Source organism: Meleagris gallopavo, chromosome 19 (assembly GCF_905368555.1).
Source record: "Meleagris gallopavo chromosome 19, MGAL_WU_HG_1.1, whole genome shotgun sequence".
NCBI lineage: Eukaryota > Metazoa > Chordata > Aves > Galliformes > Phasianidae > Meleagris > Meleagris gallopavo.
Window position 1 is genome coordinate 8,655,097 of NC_139422.1, and position 17,363 is coordinate 8,672,459.

Below are 17,363 nucleotides of genomic sequence, written 5' to 3' on the forward strand. Positions count from 1 at the left end.
AGGCTTTTGTTTCTGTGTTACTACTGACATCCCAGCCTCTCCTTCCCATTTGGTGGTGCTCACAAACCTGTGGAGGGGTCTTTTTTCCATGCTGCAGGTCTCCGAGCCCCACACACAGCTGTGCTGGCGCCAGCTCTGCTCTGAGGGATGCCACTGGTTCCCAGCCACCGCTGCTCACAGCTCTTCGAGCCCAACAGGTTGTTGTTCCAGTTTTCAAAGAATATCCAGGTCTCCATGCAGCATGATGAAGCCCGGCTTAAGCATCTACAATAGGAATAGTTTGCGAAGTGAACTGAATGAACTGGATGAGATGGATCAAAACTGTGCCATGTTTAACATTGACAGAGACCTTAGAAGACCCCACTGTGGGAATGCCACCTGCTTGCTTTCCCCTTCTGAACCGAATCTGTCCTGGATGGCACTTCAGGCTAAGCTGGACACTGTTCACAAATGCTTATGGTTGCACATGGTGTGTCTGACACAGACCTAAAAAAAAGTTTGCATATCCTTGCCCATCCTGTGCAATACTGACAAATCCCATTAGAGCTGGCTGTTTGACACCAGTCTTGCCCACTGATTTCAGGGAGATCACGTGGTATTCAAATTGGATTACCATCGGGAGGAGAAGGCCTACGTTTCCCTTTTTACTGCACTGAATTATTATGCTTTGTCAAACTCTTTTAATCTCTTCTAGGAGTTTTCACTACTTCTTGTGTAGGACTTGATGCAGACTCGCATGGTATTTCTTCCAATTACCTTTTCAGTCTGTTGTTCAAACTTAATGTTTTAATTGTATGCTGTTATTGTGCAGCTTTCAAAGCACTTTAGACTTGGGAAATTATTGCATCTGAGAAATGTAGAGAACAAAGTTCCATCCTCCTGATGCTGAACTGCCCTGCTCCTATAGGCAGCCATCCCTGCACTTTATTATGTTTTGCTGTATGCTGCTCTTACGTGATTTTCTACTTCTGAATTGCTTAATTTTATGGAAGGAATGGAGAGTGGTTTCACTAGCTGAAGCATTTAGGAGAATGAATAAAAGAACTTAGGACGGCATTATACAGCTGCTTACAATTGTTCGTTACCCGCCGCAGTTTAAGACAAATGAAATGTGACCAGGCAGGCCTTTGGAAGACTCCAAGGGAAGGCTGCTGTCTGCATTGCAATGTCCCGGAATGCTTTTGTGTGTGTGTGCATGTGCTTTTTCTGCCACTCACTGACTGTTCCCAGATGTGCTTAGGTAACCAAATCTATCAAGATTGTGATCTGGAGCTGCCAGCCTGCAGGCAGTCTGTTCTGGTTGAGTAGACTGTATTTGTTAAATTTAGAACAGTGCGCAGAACACGATGTCAATCCCTCAACTCAGCCCTCGCATATAGTAATTTATTCTCTTCTGACGTGTTTTGGTTTATAGTACCTTGATTTTTGTTTTTACTTTTTCTAATAGGAGTCTCCACAAGACAGTGCTATCACTCGAGACATCAATCGAACGTTTCCTGCTCATGATTATTTTAAAGATACTGGAGGAGATGGTCAGGACTCCCTGTACAAAATATGCAAGGTATTATTTACATTCTTATTCTGGTAATTAATGTTTAAAATCATTGACAGATGTGTCTTTGTTACCTGAGAACGTGTGGATATTACAATTAGTTCACTGTACCTTGGAGGCAGACTCTGCCTCGTTCTTCATTGCAGTTGTTTACCTGGTCATAGTGCCATTCAGATGGGTGTTCTGAAGTTGTAAGCCCTCTGGATTCCTGAGCACTAAGTTGTTTAGTACAGAAACTTCACATAATTCCAGATGTGTCAGCCTGGATCAAGGCTGAGGGGAGGAGATGTGCTTCAGTTTAGAAATTGTCATTTTTTTCCCCTCGTATCCAAAGATACGTATCCAGATGGAATGTAGAGAGAGGGACACAACAGATCCTCAGCTAAAGGCTAAAATGCAGTGAGAGAGAAGTGGGATCCATCCCTGTGGTAGCAGGAAGGCTGCTCATCCCATTTAGTGTAGTTGGATAGAGATTGAAATAGAAACCCATATGTGTGTTTGTGACAGGCCTCCCTGACCCACACTTGTACAGTTCACTCTTACAACAGAGATAGCTGCATTGTTCTGAGCGTGACAAACATTGGCAAAATGCAGATATGAAGAAAGAATATGAAATCTTTTAGTGCTCTTTCTTTGTGTTACTGGTGTTTCTCTTCCACAAATGACCTCCTAACATCCCTGGAGCTGTTTAGGGGTTAAAGCTCTCAGATAAGGAGCTTAATAGACTCCAACAGTCTCGCTGCATTACTGTAACCAGCCACTGCTACTGTTTGTCATGGTTTGATTTTCACATAGGTTATCCTCTCCTTTGAATGACACCGGGGGCACCAATACACCTCATGAAAATTTCATGAAGTTGTGTTCAGTGCAATATTTTGTTTTCTTTGTGCTTTTAGCTCAGATATGCTGTAAAAAAAATTGGATTCCTTTTTTAGGCCTATTCTGTCTATGATGAAGAGATTGGTTACTGTCAAGGCCAATCGTTTCTTGCTGCTGTGCTGCTTTTACATGTAAGTGGTGTTTTTTTTTTCTTCCAGTTTGTTTTTAGCTTAAGAATAAATATTGCTCCACATGTCTGGGACATGGCAGCTCCTGAACAAGTGGGGTTGCAGGCTGCTTACCCACTTAAATGTTGGTCACTAATAATGTGATTTTAGGCAGAATAGTAAATTGTTTAGAACTAACTGTAGTATTCATAACAACTCTTGTCTACTGTCAGTGTTCATTTCACTGTGTTTCTGTTTCAGGACCCCTTCCAATTGAAACTCCACAGGCTTGTACTCATGATCACTAGTAGGCATGGAATTTGTGTATCAGACAACTGTAAATGTTTCTGTTACAGGGTTTCAAGGTCAGATTTAAGCCTTTTGGAAGACCTTTCTATTGAAATCGGTCAGAAGTATGGTTGGTAATCACCATATGTTGTGCATACACAGAAGTAGTGTATTTGTGGCATTGATGGGATTCAGTTTCTTAGTGCTTTGAACATTATACTGCCTTTATTTGGGCTCCTGTATTATAGCCCTTTCTGCTTTTTGATTTTAGAGGTTATTGAAGGATAAAATAGTTTTTTATTTTGTTAAGAATACCTTTTTTAACCTAATGTTATTGGTAAAAGAGGCCTTATCAGAGTAATATCCTTTAACTGCTTGGGTGTTCAGAAGCCAGGGAGTTTGATGCTTACTGTAAATCAGAAGCAAAAGTTTCAGATTTGCTCATGCTTAGGAAATATGAGAGGATTTGAAATCAGTACCAATTATTTATAGACCATTCTTTTTTAAATCAACGTCTGCTTGTTCTCAGTGTGTGTCTGCAAGTGGGGCAGTTGCAGCTGAACAGTTCGTAAGCCCTGTAGGGTTCTGAGATTTCTTCTCCCCAGCTGATTCTCAGTGACTGGTGCTACCAGTGAGAACTGGGTATGAAGGCATCTCTGCAGCTTTCAGTGGAAGTCTGGTCTTCATGGAGCATTTTCCATAATGTTGTAAAGTCAGTGGAGGATGCAGAACATAACATAAACTCGGTTCTTTTTAAACGTCAGCCAAATAACTAATCATAAAAACCTTCTAGTTCATCGTTACTGTAATGTGAAACATTTGCTTGATGACCAATTAATTCTTTATTACTGTACTGAATCAGATCAAGAAGGCTGATACTTCCTGATAGGAGAACTGAACACTTCTACTGAAACATACATGCTTCTGATTTTTATTGTCTTATATCCATTTCTTGAATATCCATTGCATTAGAGAGACTCGTGGAGAATGGAGAATTCTTTCTTTAACAGTTAGGTATTGCCTGTGGAAATAAAGTATGCAATAAAAAGACTGAATTTCAAATAGGTTTCTTTGAAATGAGCCTTTGGAGTACAGCTGCTAGGGAATACAGATATTGAAAAGCATTGCAAAATGGAGTCCATCACTACCAGCCCAGTGCATGTCAGCAAAGTTTTCAGTTTTAACAAACTCCATCTGCAGATTAATAATAGAATACTGAGGTGGGTGTTCTGGCCTTTATAGGAACAAGTGATTGGCCTGAAGTCAGACTTTACTATAGAAATATAGAAAGCTGAATTTTTGTGTTTGGGAAAAATGTCTAAACACTGACAGGCCATGATGAGTGTATCTTTGGTTTTTGGCAGGGAAGGGATATTGAACTTTCCTAAGCCAGTGATGAATTGTGATAAATTAAGTTTTTGTTAGCAATTACTGCTCTGTCTTATTCATGGCAGCTGAAAAATAAGCGTGAAATGTAATTAATGTCACTTAAAAAGGTAAATACATAGCTAAAAATAAGGGAAAGATCCTGTTTAACATCATCTGATGATACTGCATTTGTCTTAGTTACGTAGGTGACAGAATTAGGCTGTTGAAAATCTGTAGGATTCTGGCATGATGTGTAACAAATACGACAAGAAGCTGCGTTGGTCTTGGTGTCTGTAAGATGTATTTTTAGTTGGGTGACGGGGAAGTGGTTTATCCCACTGAATGTGAATGAAGTGCAGTTTCCAACACCAGGCCTCATTTTGTGTGTTGGTACTCTTGGCTACTTTGGAACTGGCTACGAGCGGGTTAAAAAGCAGTAACAGTTTGGCCTTTCTGTATGAAGGAGGGGATCACAGTAAGGGCAGATGGAACTGCTATGAAGGATTTAAATGCGCTTTCTTCTCACAGATGCCTGAAGAGCAAGCTTTCAGCGTTCTGGTCAAAATCATGTTTGATTATGGACTCAGGGAACTTTTCAAACAAAATTTTGAAGATTTGCACTGCAAGTTCTATCAGCTGGAGCGCCTCATGCAGGTAGGGGCTCGGACTTGTGTGAAGTGAATGATCAGGACCTGCAGCTCAAAACAGCAAAACAAGCTGTTTGTCTTACAAGCAAACAGCGTTTGTAGCCTCTTAGTAAAGAGGCAGCGTGAGGACTGTCCGCACTGAAGGCCTTCTGAGAACACAGTGTGCTGGGCAGAGTCCTGTCTGTCACCGCAGCAGCGCAGTGGGTTTGGGGCCGACACGTCCGACCCCGTGGGGCTGCTCTCTTCCTGACTGCCCCAGCAGGGGCCTCGCTGCATACAGCTGCAGCGCCTTGCAGGGTCAGCACAGCGCTGCCTGGGTTCCTCACTAGGATGTGAGCTCAGGAACTTGGCTCATTGTGCATTTAATACAGCGTGCTGAGCATCCGCACTGAGCCCTCAGCGTCCTTGCAAGGCTCTTCAGCATGTCAGGCAGCTGCTCTGTCAGGTATGGATGCAGAAACCTGCCTTTCTGCACACACACTGGTTCTACCCAACTCCTGTTATACTTTGGGATTTCAACTGCTCCTCCAAGATGGTATAAATTAACTTTCTTTCTTCCTTTCTTTTCCATTATTATTATTAGGAATACATTCCTGATCTGTATAACCACTTTCTGGACATTAGCCTTGAAGCACACATGTATGCTTCCCAGTGGTTCCTTACACTGTTCACGGCAAAATTCCCTCTCTACATGGTCTTCCATATTATTGACTTACTCTTATGTGAGGTAGGTGTTGTAACTGAAGACTTGCACTACTAGTAACTTTTGACCCTATTTCACCATCTTGATTCACATCCTTGTTACCAGCTGTTATTCCAGAGCTAGGCAAGTGATACTTATTTCTACCTAGAAGTGTTACATTTTTACAGTGGAAGAGTTCTCAGCATTTTAAAGAAATGGATTAGGAATATATATATATATGGTTATAATATCTTATTTCACAGAGTACTGTTTAGTGTGGATGTAATTCCATACAGTGCTTGTGGGATGTAAATTAATTTACAAGTGTGGATGAAAGTTTCCAATTTTCTTCTGTTATTGAATTGTGTTATACACTCTGCTAACGTTTGTGTTGGTTTGTTTTGTGTTGGTTTTTTTTTTTAGAATGTGGATGCAAAAAGGCCATCCCATGTAGAGTAGCTCAGCTAATTTCTGTGCTGGTGATCTCACAAGCCTGGGGCCCTTTTTCCAAGAGACTTGAAGTCTCTTTATACTTCCCAGCATATATTTAGAAAGCAAAACTATTTACTTCAAGATTTGGACAAATGCATGTTTTAAAACAGCATATTTGGTAGCATGTTGGTAAATAGTATAATTTGATTAGGAGCTCGTTAACATATATTAACAATTCATGTTTTGTACCAAAGCATCCATGAGTTATCTCATGATTTACTTTTACTGGCTGATTAACATTATTCTGCATTCTCCACCAGGTCTGTAATTGCTTATGTGGAGTGGTACAATTTGTCTAAATTTTGGACACTGAAGGGTTTCAGCATTCATAAATCTCCTGGTCAGTTTTACCCTTTCTCTGTTATCATCTGCTGCTTACTTTGTCCATGTGCCAATGTAATTGAAGGCAGCAGATGGTATCTAGAAAATCAGTTATATTTGTTTAGAAACACATTTTAAATTCACAAATAGTAAACGTGTTCCTAGTGAATGCTGAATTTTTTTATTGCTTTAAAATGAGAGTGGAAAGAAAGACAATCTTGAAATCTGATGAGCAGTGTGTTGTGATTAGGGAAGGCACCCCTTAGGAAGCTGTATGCTACTACTGGTTACAGGGACTGTTATAATTAACCGGGCAGCTTAAGTAAATCACCTCTAACAAACAGTGGCAAAGTAGATAATGTGAGACTCTGTCCTAAAGGGAGTTACCTTCTTTTTCATTGCAAGAATTATCCCAACTTTTGAATACCAGAAATTAATGTATTCATGTATATATTGCTGCATTTGAGTTCAGTGTTTTCAGAAGTTGCTGTATGAAAATTAAATCATCTTGAGCTGACCAACTAGTCCTTAAAGTGCAGCACCTTCATCATTCTGGAGTTTAGAGCTATTAAGATAGTAAAGCCTGTGCTGAAATACTGGTTTGCTATCAGTAATGGCAATCCAGTGAACGTACTTCCCTAACTGAAGTCATTTAATGTAGTACCTGTTTGCACTTGTATCCTTGTTCTCATCTTTGCAGAAACTAGACTAACAACAAAATCCAGCAAGTAGATTAAAAACTAGGATTGCAAATACCAAGAAACTAACTTATTTTGTCATTATTTTTCTCTCTAGGGAATAAGTGTTATCTTTAACGTTGCACTGGGATTATTAAAAGTGAGTATCCAAGTTCTAACACGGTGCTTTCTGCACCATGGTGCCATTGTGCACAGGTAGCAAAAATTAAGATGCCTGTTAATTTTTAATTTTTTTTAAGCTAGGAGCATCCTGTATTGCATATGCTGTTGTCTGTCATCCTCAGTGCGGCAGAGTGCTTTTGGGGGATGGGTGGCAGGGAAATAGAAAGCTGCAGAAATAGAAACAAATGCTATTTACAGAAGGTTAACAAGTAGATAAGTTCTTGGGAGCTTTACAGAACTGTTGTTGCTGTATTTTCTCTGGGAATTCAGTAATTGTCCAAAATCCACTTTGCAATTGCTGATTTTTCTTTCCTCGTCTGCAGACTACCAAGGATGATTTGTTACTGACTGACTTCGAAGGGGCTTTAAAATTCTTCCGTGTTCAGCTGCCCAAGAGATACCGCTCAGAGGAGAACGCAAAAAAGCTGATGGAGTTAGCCTGTAACATGAAGGTAAAGATGTGGTGATGGCAGCTGTGAGCATATCTTCAGTGGGTACAATTTCTGAGGTACACAGTGAGGCTTTTTTCGTTTGAGGCAGTGGGAGTTAACGTTTGTTCCCTGCTAACCCCTATGTCTCAAACACAGTGACATGCACTTTATATCAACACGTGAGAACAAACCCTTATAATGGAATTTCAACCAAATGTTACAAAGTTAGTAGCTTTTGGTGTAATATACTGGTAGGTTCAAAATCTTTTTTTTTTTTTTTTCCTTCTTCAAACTCACTAGAATAATTCTCCTGTAGCATCAGTGCATAATTACAGTCTCCCTAGTACATGAACTTCCATGGCACTTGGGGTACTAGCACAGTGGTATTCTCCATAGAACTCCAGCATTTCTTATGACATGAGTGTAGAAATTAGGAAGTAACCAGGAAGCAAGCAAGCTATATAAACATCCAATCACTGAAGAGAAGCCACAGATCAGACATTCTGGGCATATCTATCTGGTCAAGATGAGGTGTAATGACTGCATTTGCCTTTCATGTTTCCAGATAGCTTGTTTTTCTTCCCACTCTGCCAAATCTCCCTTCATTCCAGCGTGTGTGAAGTAGTTAAAGCAAACAGTGAAGACTGTGCACTGCTTCCCTGAGTGCTGAGTGTTTTCAGGGGGTTAAATGGAAGTTTATGGAGAAAATGCAAACTGTGTTACTGGGCTGTGCACAGTTGCTGTGTTGCCTCTGATTGGACATTGCACATAATTGCTTTCTTTGACCTAACATATAAGTCCTTCGCTGTCAGTAGAAATCTCCAGCTTTGTATCTGGAAGTGCTTTTGAGCAGAAAAGGGCCTGATGTCAAAATAAATCATTTATAGGAAGGGAGAAGTAGCCTAGCTAAGGCATTGTGATTACAACAGCATTCTGCTGAAAAGGAGGTCAGTGAATGATGAGCTTGAGACAGCAGTAGCTTCTTAAAGTGAGTCTTCAGTGTTCTCTGCCCTTGAAATCCTGGTGGGACTTCAGTATTCATTTCTGCCTTCTGTCACCATGGAGGCCCAGAGGCCTTGCTGACTTCTTGAGCATGGATCCTGCCAGGGCTCTGTTATCAAGAACTGGTGAGAATAGTGAATGTTCTCATGATCACCTCATTATTAGTATCCAGGGGCAACACTAGTTTAATGCACTCCTGTCTGACTGGCAGTGTGGCTTCTTCTCCTTTCAAGAGCTGACCTTTACATAGCGTGAGATTTGGTGTATGAAACCCAACAGCACAGTTCAGCAGGAGCAGAGCAGTGAAATAATCTCCTGAAGTTACAGGCTGTATTGTAAGTAAGGGGTTAATATTCTGGGCTGCTGAGTAAGGATCACTGCAGCAGCTGTAATAGGGCTGGACCCACTCCAGGTGCATGGGCTGGCTTCTCTGAAGACTCAATGGAAGCACATTCAACTGAATGTTTCTGTGCAGCTCTCACTAGAGGGAGCCTAGCTACCAGTTTTCTGCAGCTCGTTCCAAGTAAGATTGTTAATGATAAGAAATAAACGTAAGAGGAACTGAAGCATGTTTTCCACTGTCTGTCATTTATGCATATCAAATTTGTTTCTTAGACAAAATATGGGAATATTTTCCTCTTAAAAAATAACTTCATATTATTTGGTTTATTGAAATAACAATAAGGGTTCGGCAGCATTTATTAGTGGTGATTCAGTTTGGATGTGTACTGCTTTGTATGTGAAATGCTGTTAGTGGTTTTAGCACATACTGTCACTAATCTCCTGCAGCACACTGCACACCCAATAGCTGACACCAGGGAGGGTGCTGGTCAGGATCTGATGCAGTTCTTGTGTGTTCTCTGTCCCTGTAGGACTTGAACACTGCACAAAATACTGATTTTAATCCGTGTTTCTCTCCCTTCTTAGAGACGGGAAAACTGCTTTTTGCATCTGTAGTTTCTTTTAAAGTAAGCACTTCAACATGATGGTAAATGCTACTGCTGAAAAAGCAGCTGAAGAAACCTCAGTATTATGTTAGGTCAGAAATTAAACACGTATGGTGGCTTTCAAGAGATTCAGTTTTGCTAAGCAGCTGTAATATTTTGGGTATCAAACAGCTGTAAGTACCAAGGAGGACTCAGGTAGGATGCTCTTAGGAATCCCCTTCTACCACTTTTCTATATTTCACAAAAGGATAAGAAATAGGGATACTTTTGTGATTATATTGAGTGAAATAGATTTTCTTGACCATATCCAAAGGTTTGACGTTCAAGAAAAGATTGTTAGCTGTGTTTTAGAGAAGGCAGAAGTTGCCCAAAGCTCACAGCATAACCCTTTGTGAATTGTGTATCTTTTTATTGATGTTCTGGACAGGAACTAATAGACTGCTTTAATTTAGATTAGCCAGAAGAAGTTGAAGAAATATGAAAAGGAATATCACACCATGAGAGAGCAGCAAGCTCAGCAGGAGGATCCAATAGAAAGATTCGAGGTAATGTTTACCTACTGTAATCTGATTTAACATGCAATACCTGCAGGAATTTTTTTTTTTAAGCTGTTTTGTCTTCTGACAAGGCCATGTACACTTACATCCACTTACATGTTATAAGCTGAAGAGTTGTATGTAAACTTTAACATCTGTCTGTGTGATGGGAATTGTAAGAGAATATAGAGTGGCTTTCCCAGTACCATCCACTCTCTCATTTTTCCAGCATGAAAATTTTATTTTCAGCCATTAGGAAATGAGTGTTTGTAGGAACCTCTTGGTAGGGTGTTGATGGCAGAGTGACACTCCTACCACTGCATTCTTCAAAAACATTTCACCATCTCAACAAGTAATAGATGAGTTATTAATGTGTGGTTTCTTCTCAGGGCTAATGTTTAATTTGCTTTATTTTGTATTTACTATATGGCTAGCAGCTCTTGTCCTCCTTGAATTTCATGCAGGTGGAGTTGTCTTTTAATGTTTGAGATGTAAGCTGGACATTTGCATTCATGCACAGAGTGCTGTGTTTTATAGATAAACACCTAGCAAAACCTTTTTCTTGACTTTTTTGTCTGCCTGTAGCGTGAGAACCGGCGTCTACAAGAAGCAAACATGAGGCTTGAGCAAGAAAATGATGACCTTGCACACGAACTGGTGACCAGCAAGATTGCTCTGCGGAAAGATTTAGACAATGTAAGATGTTTTTATGCTCTGTAGTGGAGACAAAGTACTAGGGCTAATTTCTAGTGACTCCTCTCATTGTACGTATGACAGAGTATTTTCATACTTCGTAATGCTTAACTTTCTGCTGATGGGGTGATAAATCCCATATTCTTTGTTCCTTATGGAATGTATTTTCACTTGTGTCTTGCCTCCAGGGCTAGGGATTGCCTTTGTTTTTTTTTTATGAGACTACTGGGCTACTGTAGTCCTTCAGGACAGCAGGTTGAGCAGATGCAGGTCATCACATTATGTGGTGTGGAGAAGCACCATTACAGGGTGTCTGATATGCTGCAAAATGTGGTACAGTTGATGTGGGTGAGTTAGGATTCTTTCCTCCTTACCCATACTGCAGAATAATGATATATAGACCTGTGCCAGATACCCACAGGAAACAGGACCAGCATCTGAAATATGGAATCTTCTGAAAAGCATTCAGCCTGGAGAGAGAAGAGAGGTTCTAAGCCTGGACTTGATTAGTTACTTTCTTCTCTATGTATATTGAAAGAAAGTATAGCAGGAGCTAAGTCTTCAAATAGCTCATAGAAGGCTGTGCAGAATGCCTACTGGTTGCTCTCAGAAGGTGGACTGCAGCAAAAAAAAAAAAAACAAAACAAAACTGCAGAAGTTTTTGTATCTGTTATTAACTGTTGCTTGGGGCTGCTCTAGCCCATATAAACCAATTGTGCTTTTATTCCTCTAAATAGAGAGCTAAGAGAGGAAAAAAAAACTGAGTAAAGTCTTTGAGATACACCGGTGGATATGTAACACTCATGCCTTCAAAGATGGTAAACGATGTTGGTAGCATTCAGGTTATCCCCCAGGAGGAGATAGGTAGGTTTGATCCTATGTTGGGACCCTGATTAATTCTTCTAATTGGAAGCTGCAGTGGTAAGTTTCATTCTACTAGCCAGATGTCCTGAAAGAAAAGTACCAAAGGAGATTGCTTAATACACCTTTTCTAATAATTTCATAGGGTCTCTGAAATCTTGCAGCCTAAAAGATCAAAGCAAAGCATTTGGAAATACGAGAATTTCCTTAATAACCTTTGCACTAGACCAGAAAATAGGCTTCATTTTTCTGCTATTGCTAGACTCCCATATTCCAGTTTCCTTTAACTTTAAAACAGCTTAAAAACCATATATAATGAAAAGGTGTTCTCTTTGCCTTTGCCATCTGTTTTAAAGGATCAGCAGGACTTTAAGGGACTAAAATTCACTGTTTGATTTTCTTCCTTTGAAGGGAAATGGTACAGCTACTTTCTGAACATTCTATATATCAGTTGAGTTATTGATCTATTTTTATGTTGAATTCATACACCTATTGGGAAGTACTGAGTTGCTGTGTATAAGACAGGAAAAGCTGTCTTACTTTGCAGAGCAGCTTATGAACAGCCCAAGATTTTACAGCTATGCACCTTTATTCTTAAAAAAAAAAAAAAGTAGTAAGAAAGGATTGTGTGCTTTCTGGTGGGACATCTCTTTTCTTAAAAGAGGAATCTGACACAGTAAAGATGGTATTACATTCATTGGTAGGCATCGTGAAGGAGTTTTTTAATGTTCCAGAGACATTTTTAATGAATTCTGTTTTCACTACGAGTTTGAATTGTATACGTTATTTTTCAGAAAAATAGTTTTCCTAAGATTACTTTTATTAGTAACAATGAAGAGACTTCTTTTAATAAGAATGAAAGGACAGTATTCTTGGCTGTGTCCTACTGGAGTTTCCACGCATGGCTGCCTACCAGCACCCGCACAACAAGGAAGCTTCTCTTCAGTGCTGTACTTTGCTCTGTGTTCCAGGCAGAGGAAAAGGCAGATGCTCTGAATAAGGAACTGCTAATGACCAAGCAGAAATTGATTGATGCAGAAGAAGAAAAGAGGCGCCTGGAAGAAGAATCAGCTCAGGTTAGGGGCTCTTCTGTCATTTTCAGATTTCTGTGCAGTGCAGATAGGGAAAAAAAAGTGACAAGTGTAGGAAGAGCTTAATGTTCTAAGTCCTGCTTCTGCCTTCCCTGTAGTGTAAAGAGCGTCAGCAAAACAGAATTCTTTCCTGTCAGGTGCTTCACAGGATAGTGATTTTTTTACTTGAAATTGTGAAGGCACAGACTGCTGCAGAGATTGCTGCACAAAGAGGCAGGACAGAACTTCAGCTGTCAGTACATTTAATACCTCCTTCTCTAAACTAGTCAATTTTCTAGCAAAGAGAGCCACCAAAGTCCAGCTTTTCCCTGTTTGCACGTAGCTGAAATAGACCTTTGTTCCCTGTAGAGTCTTACTGTGTGCAAAAGGTATTGAAGTTAAGGAGAAGGAGGAAATACCGTATGTTTATTTCTCAAACTGTACAAATATATAAACTTCTTACTTTTTTTTTCTGCAGCTGAAGGAAATGTGTCGTAGGGAACTAGATAAAGCTGAGTCCGAGATCAAAAAGAACAGCTCTATAATTGGTGACTACAAACAGGTAGGCACAACTTAATGATTACATGTTCTGCAATGAAATTGCAATCTCAGCATTCTAGGAGGTTTGTGTCATTCCTTTGAGGAGACATTTTAGTGATTTTAAGCAGGAAGCTGGCACTTGGTTTTGCTTTATATTTTGGTGAGATCATGATGGCCAGCTCTGTTTACTCTTAACATAGGTGTTGATAGATCACCAGTTTCACGGCCTCAGTGACAGCCCAACATTGTTCATGTGGGCTCTTGTATATCTAAATTTTACTTCATTGCAAAAGCTCTCCCATCTTCAGTTCTTCCATCAGATGGTAATTGCATGTAAGAAGAGAGAAAGATGCCTTTTCATTTTAGAGATTTTACTTTGGAATTCAAGCACCTGATCATCAGGTATCAAAGGAGCAAACTGATGAATCTTTTTAATGGGAACTTTCAAAATGTTCTTAAGTCACACAGGTCTTGAGGAACTGACTTAAAAAATAAAAAAATTAAAAAAAACACTGCTACTTTTGGGGTCGTGGCTGGTGCCTTTGTCCCAAAGGACTCATGCTTTCCCTAACCGTTTTGGATTCCTTTAGCAAGACCAAACTTACATGACCGCTTCCTATAGACATAGAAGAACATGTGTAGAATGACATAAGTTAACGTAGTATCCCAATTTTCCTTTTTCTCAGAGCTGTAAAACTGTCCTTGTTAATATTCCTGTAGCATTTATTTATGCTTTAGCATTCATCTGGGATAAAATTTACATTTCTAAATAGTCTGGTACATAACTTTGCTTTTCAGATTTGTTCCCAGCTGAGTGAGCGACTGGAAAAGCAACAAACAGCAAATAAAGCTGAAATTGAAAAAATACGGGTAAGAGAACAGATAGAATCAGTCTACAGCATATAAATCTCTTAGCAAAATCATAACAGAAAGCACATAATTAGTCACCACAAAAATGATGGTTGAAAGAGCATTCCTTCTTGACTTACAGTTTTGGAAAGATCATTCGGGGGAGGTCTTGTAGGAGGGATGGATGGTGTTCATCTCTCTCTTGTTATGTTGCCTACATTCTCATGCTTGGCAGTAATATGTTTTAATTGTTCTGAAGGGTCTTATTTTCTTCTGGAGGAGATTTTTTGGCTGTGTTTTACATAGCCCATTATCTGAGCCAGACAGTTTTACCAAAAGCACAGCAGTGTTTCTAGAGTCCACAGACCTGGGGGCGGCTGGAGCTCCTGCTTGGCTGTGCTCCCTGGCAGTTCAGAGTTTGCAGATCATTAGCAGTCCCTCTCACATTGTGCTGTGCTGCCAGAGCAGAGGCAGGGAAAGGCTGTGGTCAGCATTCTGGTACAAGCATTCACAATCAGGTATTTACTCTAGCAAAAAGTGGATGACTGTGAACACTGCCGGGAGTTCTTCAATAAAGAAGGCCGTGTGAAGGTTGCAAGCTCAGCCAAGGATGGCTCAGATGATGACACGGATGAGGAGAAGGAAACGCTGAAAAACCAGCTGAGGGAGATGGAGCTTGAGCTGGCCCAGACCAAACTGCAGCTTGTGGAAGCAGAATGTAAAATACAGGTAATACTTTGGGGGTTCATTCTATAGTGTATGTGGTGTGTTTGTTGTAGAGGGTTTGGAACAGATCCTGTTGGTTGAAACTGTAACTTGCTATTTCCTGTCTGACTTATTTAACCAAACATTGGGTCTGAAACTTAAGAGTATGCAGATAAAATAATTCAAATTACATGAACTGTATTTACCAACCAGCTCCTTACAACTCCCAGACATCTGCGTGGCTGCAGTGCAGTACTTACTGATATTCTGCAACTTCTTGGAAGAAATCCAAATTCTGACAAAGTACTGAATCATGCAATTCTTTATCTCACAATCGACATTAAATGAACAGCTAACATGTGACAAATGTTAGACATGTTTCTTAAAACATGACTGGAAAGCATTCCAGGTACTTGAGGTATTTATAAAAAATATGACAACGTTGTTCTTTTAGCCCAAAAATGCAGTGTCAGTGCTCCTCCCCAGAAACTTACAAGTTAGTCTGTAGGAAGTCCTCTTCCTATGGGAATACCTGCTTCTCAGATAGGAAAGAATTAAAGGCCTTGCATGTACTAAAGGAAGCTGAATGTTTCACTATGGGCAATGAACAGGCTTGCTTTGGACTTCAAAGCTTTTTTCTTTTTTTTTTTCTTTCATTGCCTGTTGTGCCACTTTTAATTTATGTAAGACTCACTTCTGTGGTAGCTAAGAAATTGTAGATGTCCTACAGCCTTCTTAGTTCAACTCCTATAATGTTGTGCTGTGAATACATACCAAGTTAAAGAAATCACTCTTCTGTTTTCAGGATTTGGAACACCATTTGGGTCTGGCATTGAATGAAGTACAAGCTGCAAAGAAAACGTGGTTCAACAGAACAATAAGCTCTATAAAAACAGTGACTGGAGTCCAAGGAAAAGAGACTTGTTGAAATGCAATTCTGTCAAACACACCTTTTGTTGCCTTCCTTGGCCAGATGTTTAATTCTGTGACATGAGAGGACCAGAATGTAAATACAATAGAAATACAGCATGTCGGGATTTCAATAGGTCAGTGATAAAAAGGATGGAAACACAAAAATGGCTTTATTGCTAGACATGGGATCTTCATACTACTGATATTTAACAGGTGATGTAGCTAGATTGAAGCTCTTCAGAGAAACACTCCATTCTGCGGTCTGGCTGGAGGCTTTTCACAGACTAGGTACGAGAACTTACCAAACCCTAATTGTTAAGTTTACATATGATAGGTTTTTTTACAGTTATAACCTTTTTTAATATTTTATTTGAAAGGAAAAGTGTCACTAAAGGAATTAAAAAAAAAAAAAAAGAGGAAAAAAAAAAGAAAAACAAAACAAAAAAAAAGAAGAAAAATAAGACAACTACCAAGAAGTACATCAGTGCCAGAAAGTAGTCCCCAGAGGTAGGATATAGAGAGTAGGAGGTGAAGTTTTGTTTTTGAATGGGGATGATTTCAGCATTCCTGTCAGTGCAGCCCCATTTTGTTTTAGTTAGATGCAGCATCCATCTCTGTGTTTGGCATTTCTTTCTGTTACTAATCAATTCTATGCAACTCTGAGCTTTTTTTTTTTTTTTTTTGGCATTTGCCAAACAAATTTGCAACCTGAAGTTCAGGGCCTTGTCTAAATGCTAGATGAGAATAATCAGAATTCTTGGCAAAGTTCTGTTTCACTTCTGTGTCATATTGTTTGATCCACGTATCAACAGCGTTAAAATCCCCAGCTAACAAGGACTACTTATGTGGATGGTCTGACATTTAATTGAGTCTTTTTGTTTGTTTTTTGTCACTTCTTTTTGTTTTGTTCTTTTGTTGTTTTTACCCGCCTGTAGCAGGCCTTCTGTGAAGCTCTGAGAAAGCTTCCAGGATTTAGTTTTGCACATAGGTATGAATGGGACAAAGAAACAATAAACTGAGATATATATGAGGCAAAAATCACTGCGTGAGTGTAGCTGCGAGCATCTATAGCTGTCCAACTGGCTTCCCTGGTAACACATTCAGAGGTTGTGTAGGTCATTTTCCTGCTCGATGCAGTTGCACTAATAGGTGCTAAACATGCTTGGATTGCTTATTCTTTGGATTGTCTGAGTTCTCACCAGAAAGCTGTAGAATGGAGTTTTGCACCTTGTATTTTTTTTTTTTTTTTAATTTATAATGGTTTGTGTTATGCTGAAGTATCTATTGCATCAGTGGATAAATTTCGTGTGCAGTGTGAGTATAAGCTGGTAACAATAAGAGGCACTGGTTTGTATATAAAGATATTTGGTTTATTTTGTATTTCTACCTTTTTCTTGTTTACTGTACTAATGCTAGCTAATGTACTCTGTAACTACAGAATAGAACATGCTATGTCCAAGCTTTTTTTCCTTAACTGCATACATTATCTCTATTGTTTAATACCAAAAACAAAACAAAACTTGTAACTCCATCAATATTAAATGCGTGGACATTGTGGTAGCATAGTTGCAGTGTGTATACTTTATGAATTGAAATATAAACAAGTAAAATTGTATAACTA

The 17,363-nt window shown here is 39.5% G+C and overlaps 1 protein-coding gene across 2 annotated transcripts in view; it reads left to right on the forward strand.

Moving 5' to 3' along the window:
* RABGAP1 (RAB GTPase activating protein 1) overlaps positions 1–17,363 on the forward strand; it is a 60,031-nt gene extending 42,668 nt beyond the window's left edge. For both annotated transcript variants that reach the window (XM_085239414.1, XM_010721047.4), the window contains exons 14-26: positions 1,448–1,561; positions 2,488–2,562; positions 4,723–4,848; positions 5,425–5,568; positions 7,132–7,173; positions 7,520–7,648; positions 10,029–10,121; positions 10,698–10,808; positions 12,638–12,742; positions 13,215–13,298; positions 14,075–14,146; positions 14,657–14,854; positions 15,636–17,363. In XM_085239414.1, coding sequence (XP_085095540.1) covers positions 1,448–1,561; positions 2,488–2,562; positions 4,723–4,848; positions 5,425–5,568; positions 7,132–7,173; positions 7,520–7,648; positions 10,029–10,121; positions 10,698–10,808; positions 12,638–12,742; positions 13,215–13,298; positions 14,075–14,146; positions 14,657–14,854; positions 15,636–15,758 — 1,416 coding nt within the window. In that variant the 3' untranslated portion in view covers positions 15,759–17,363. The remainder of the gene's footprint in view (positions 1–1,447; positions 1,562–2,487; positions 2,563–4,722; positions 4,849–5,424; positions 5,569–7,131; positions 7,174–7,519; positions 7,649–10,028; positions 10,122–10,697; positions 10,809–12,637; positions 12,743–13,214; positions 13,299–14,074; positions 14,147–14,656; positions 14,855–15,635) is intronic.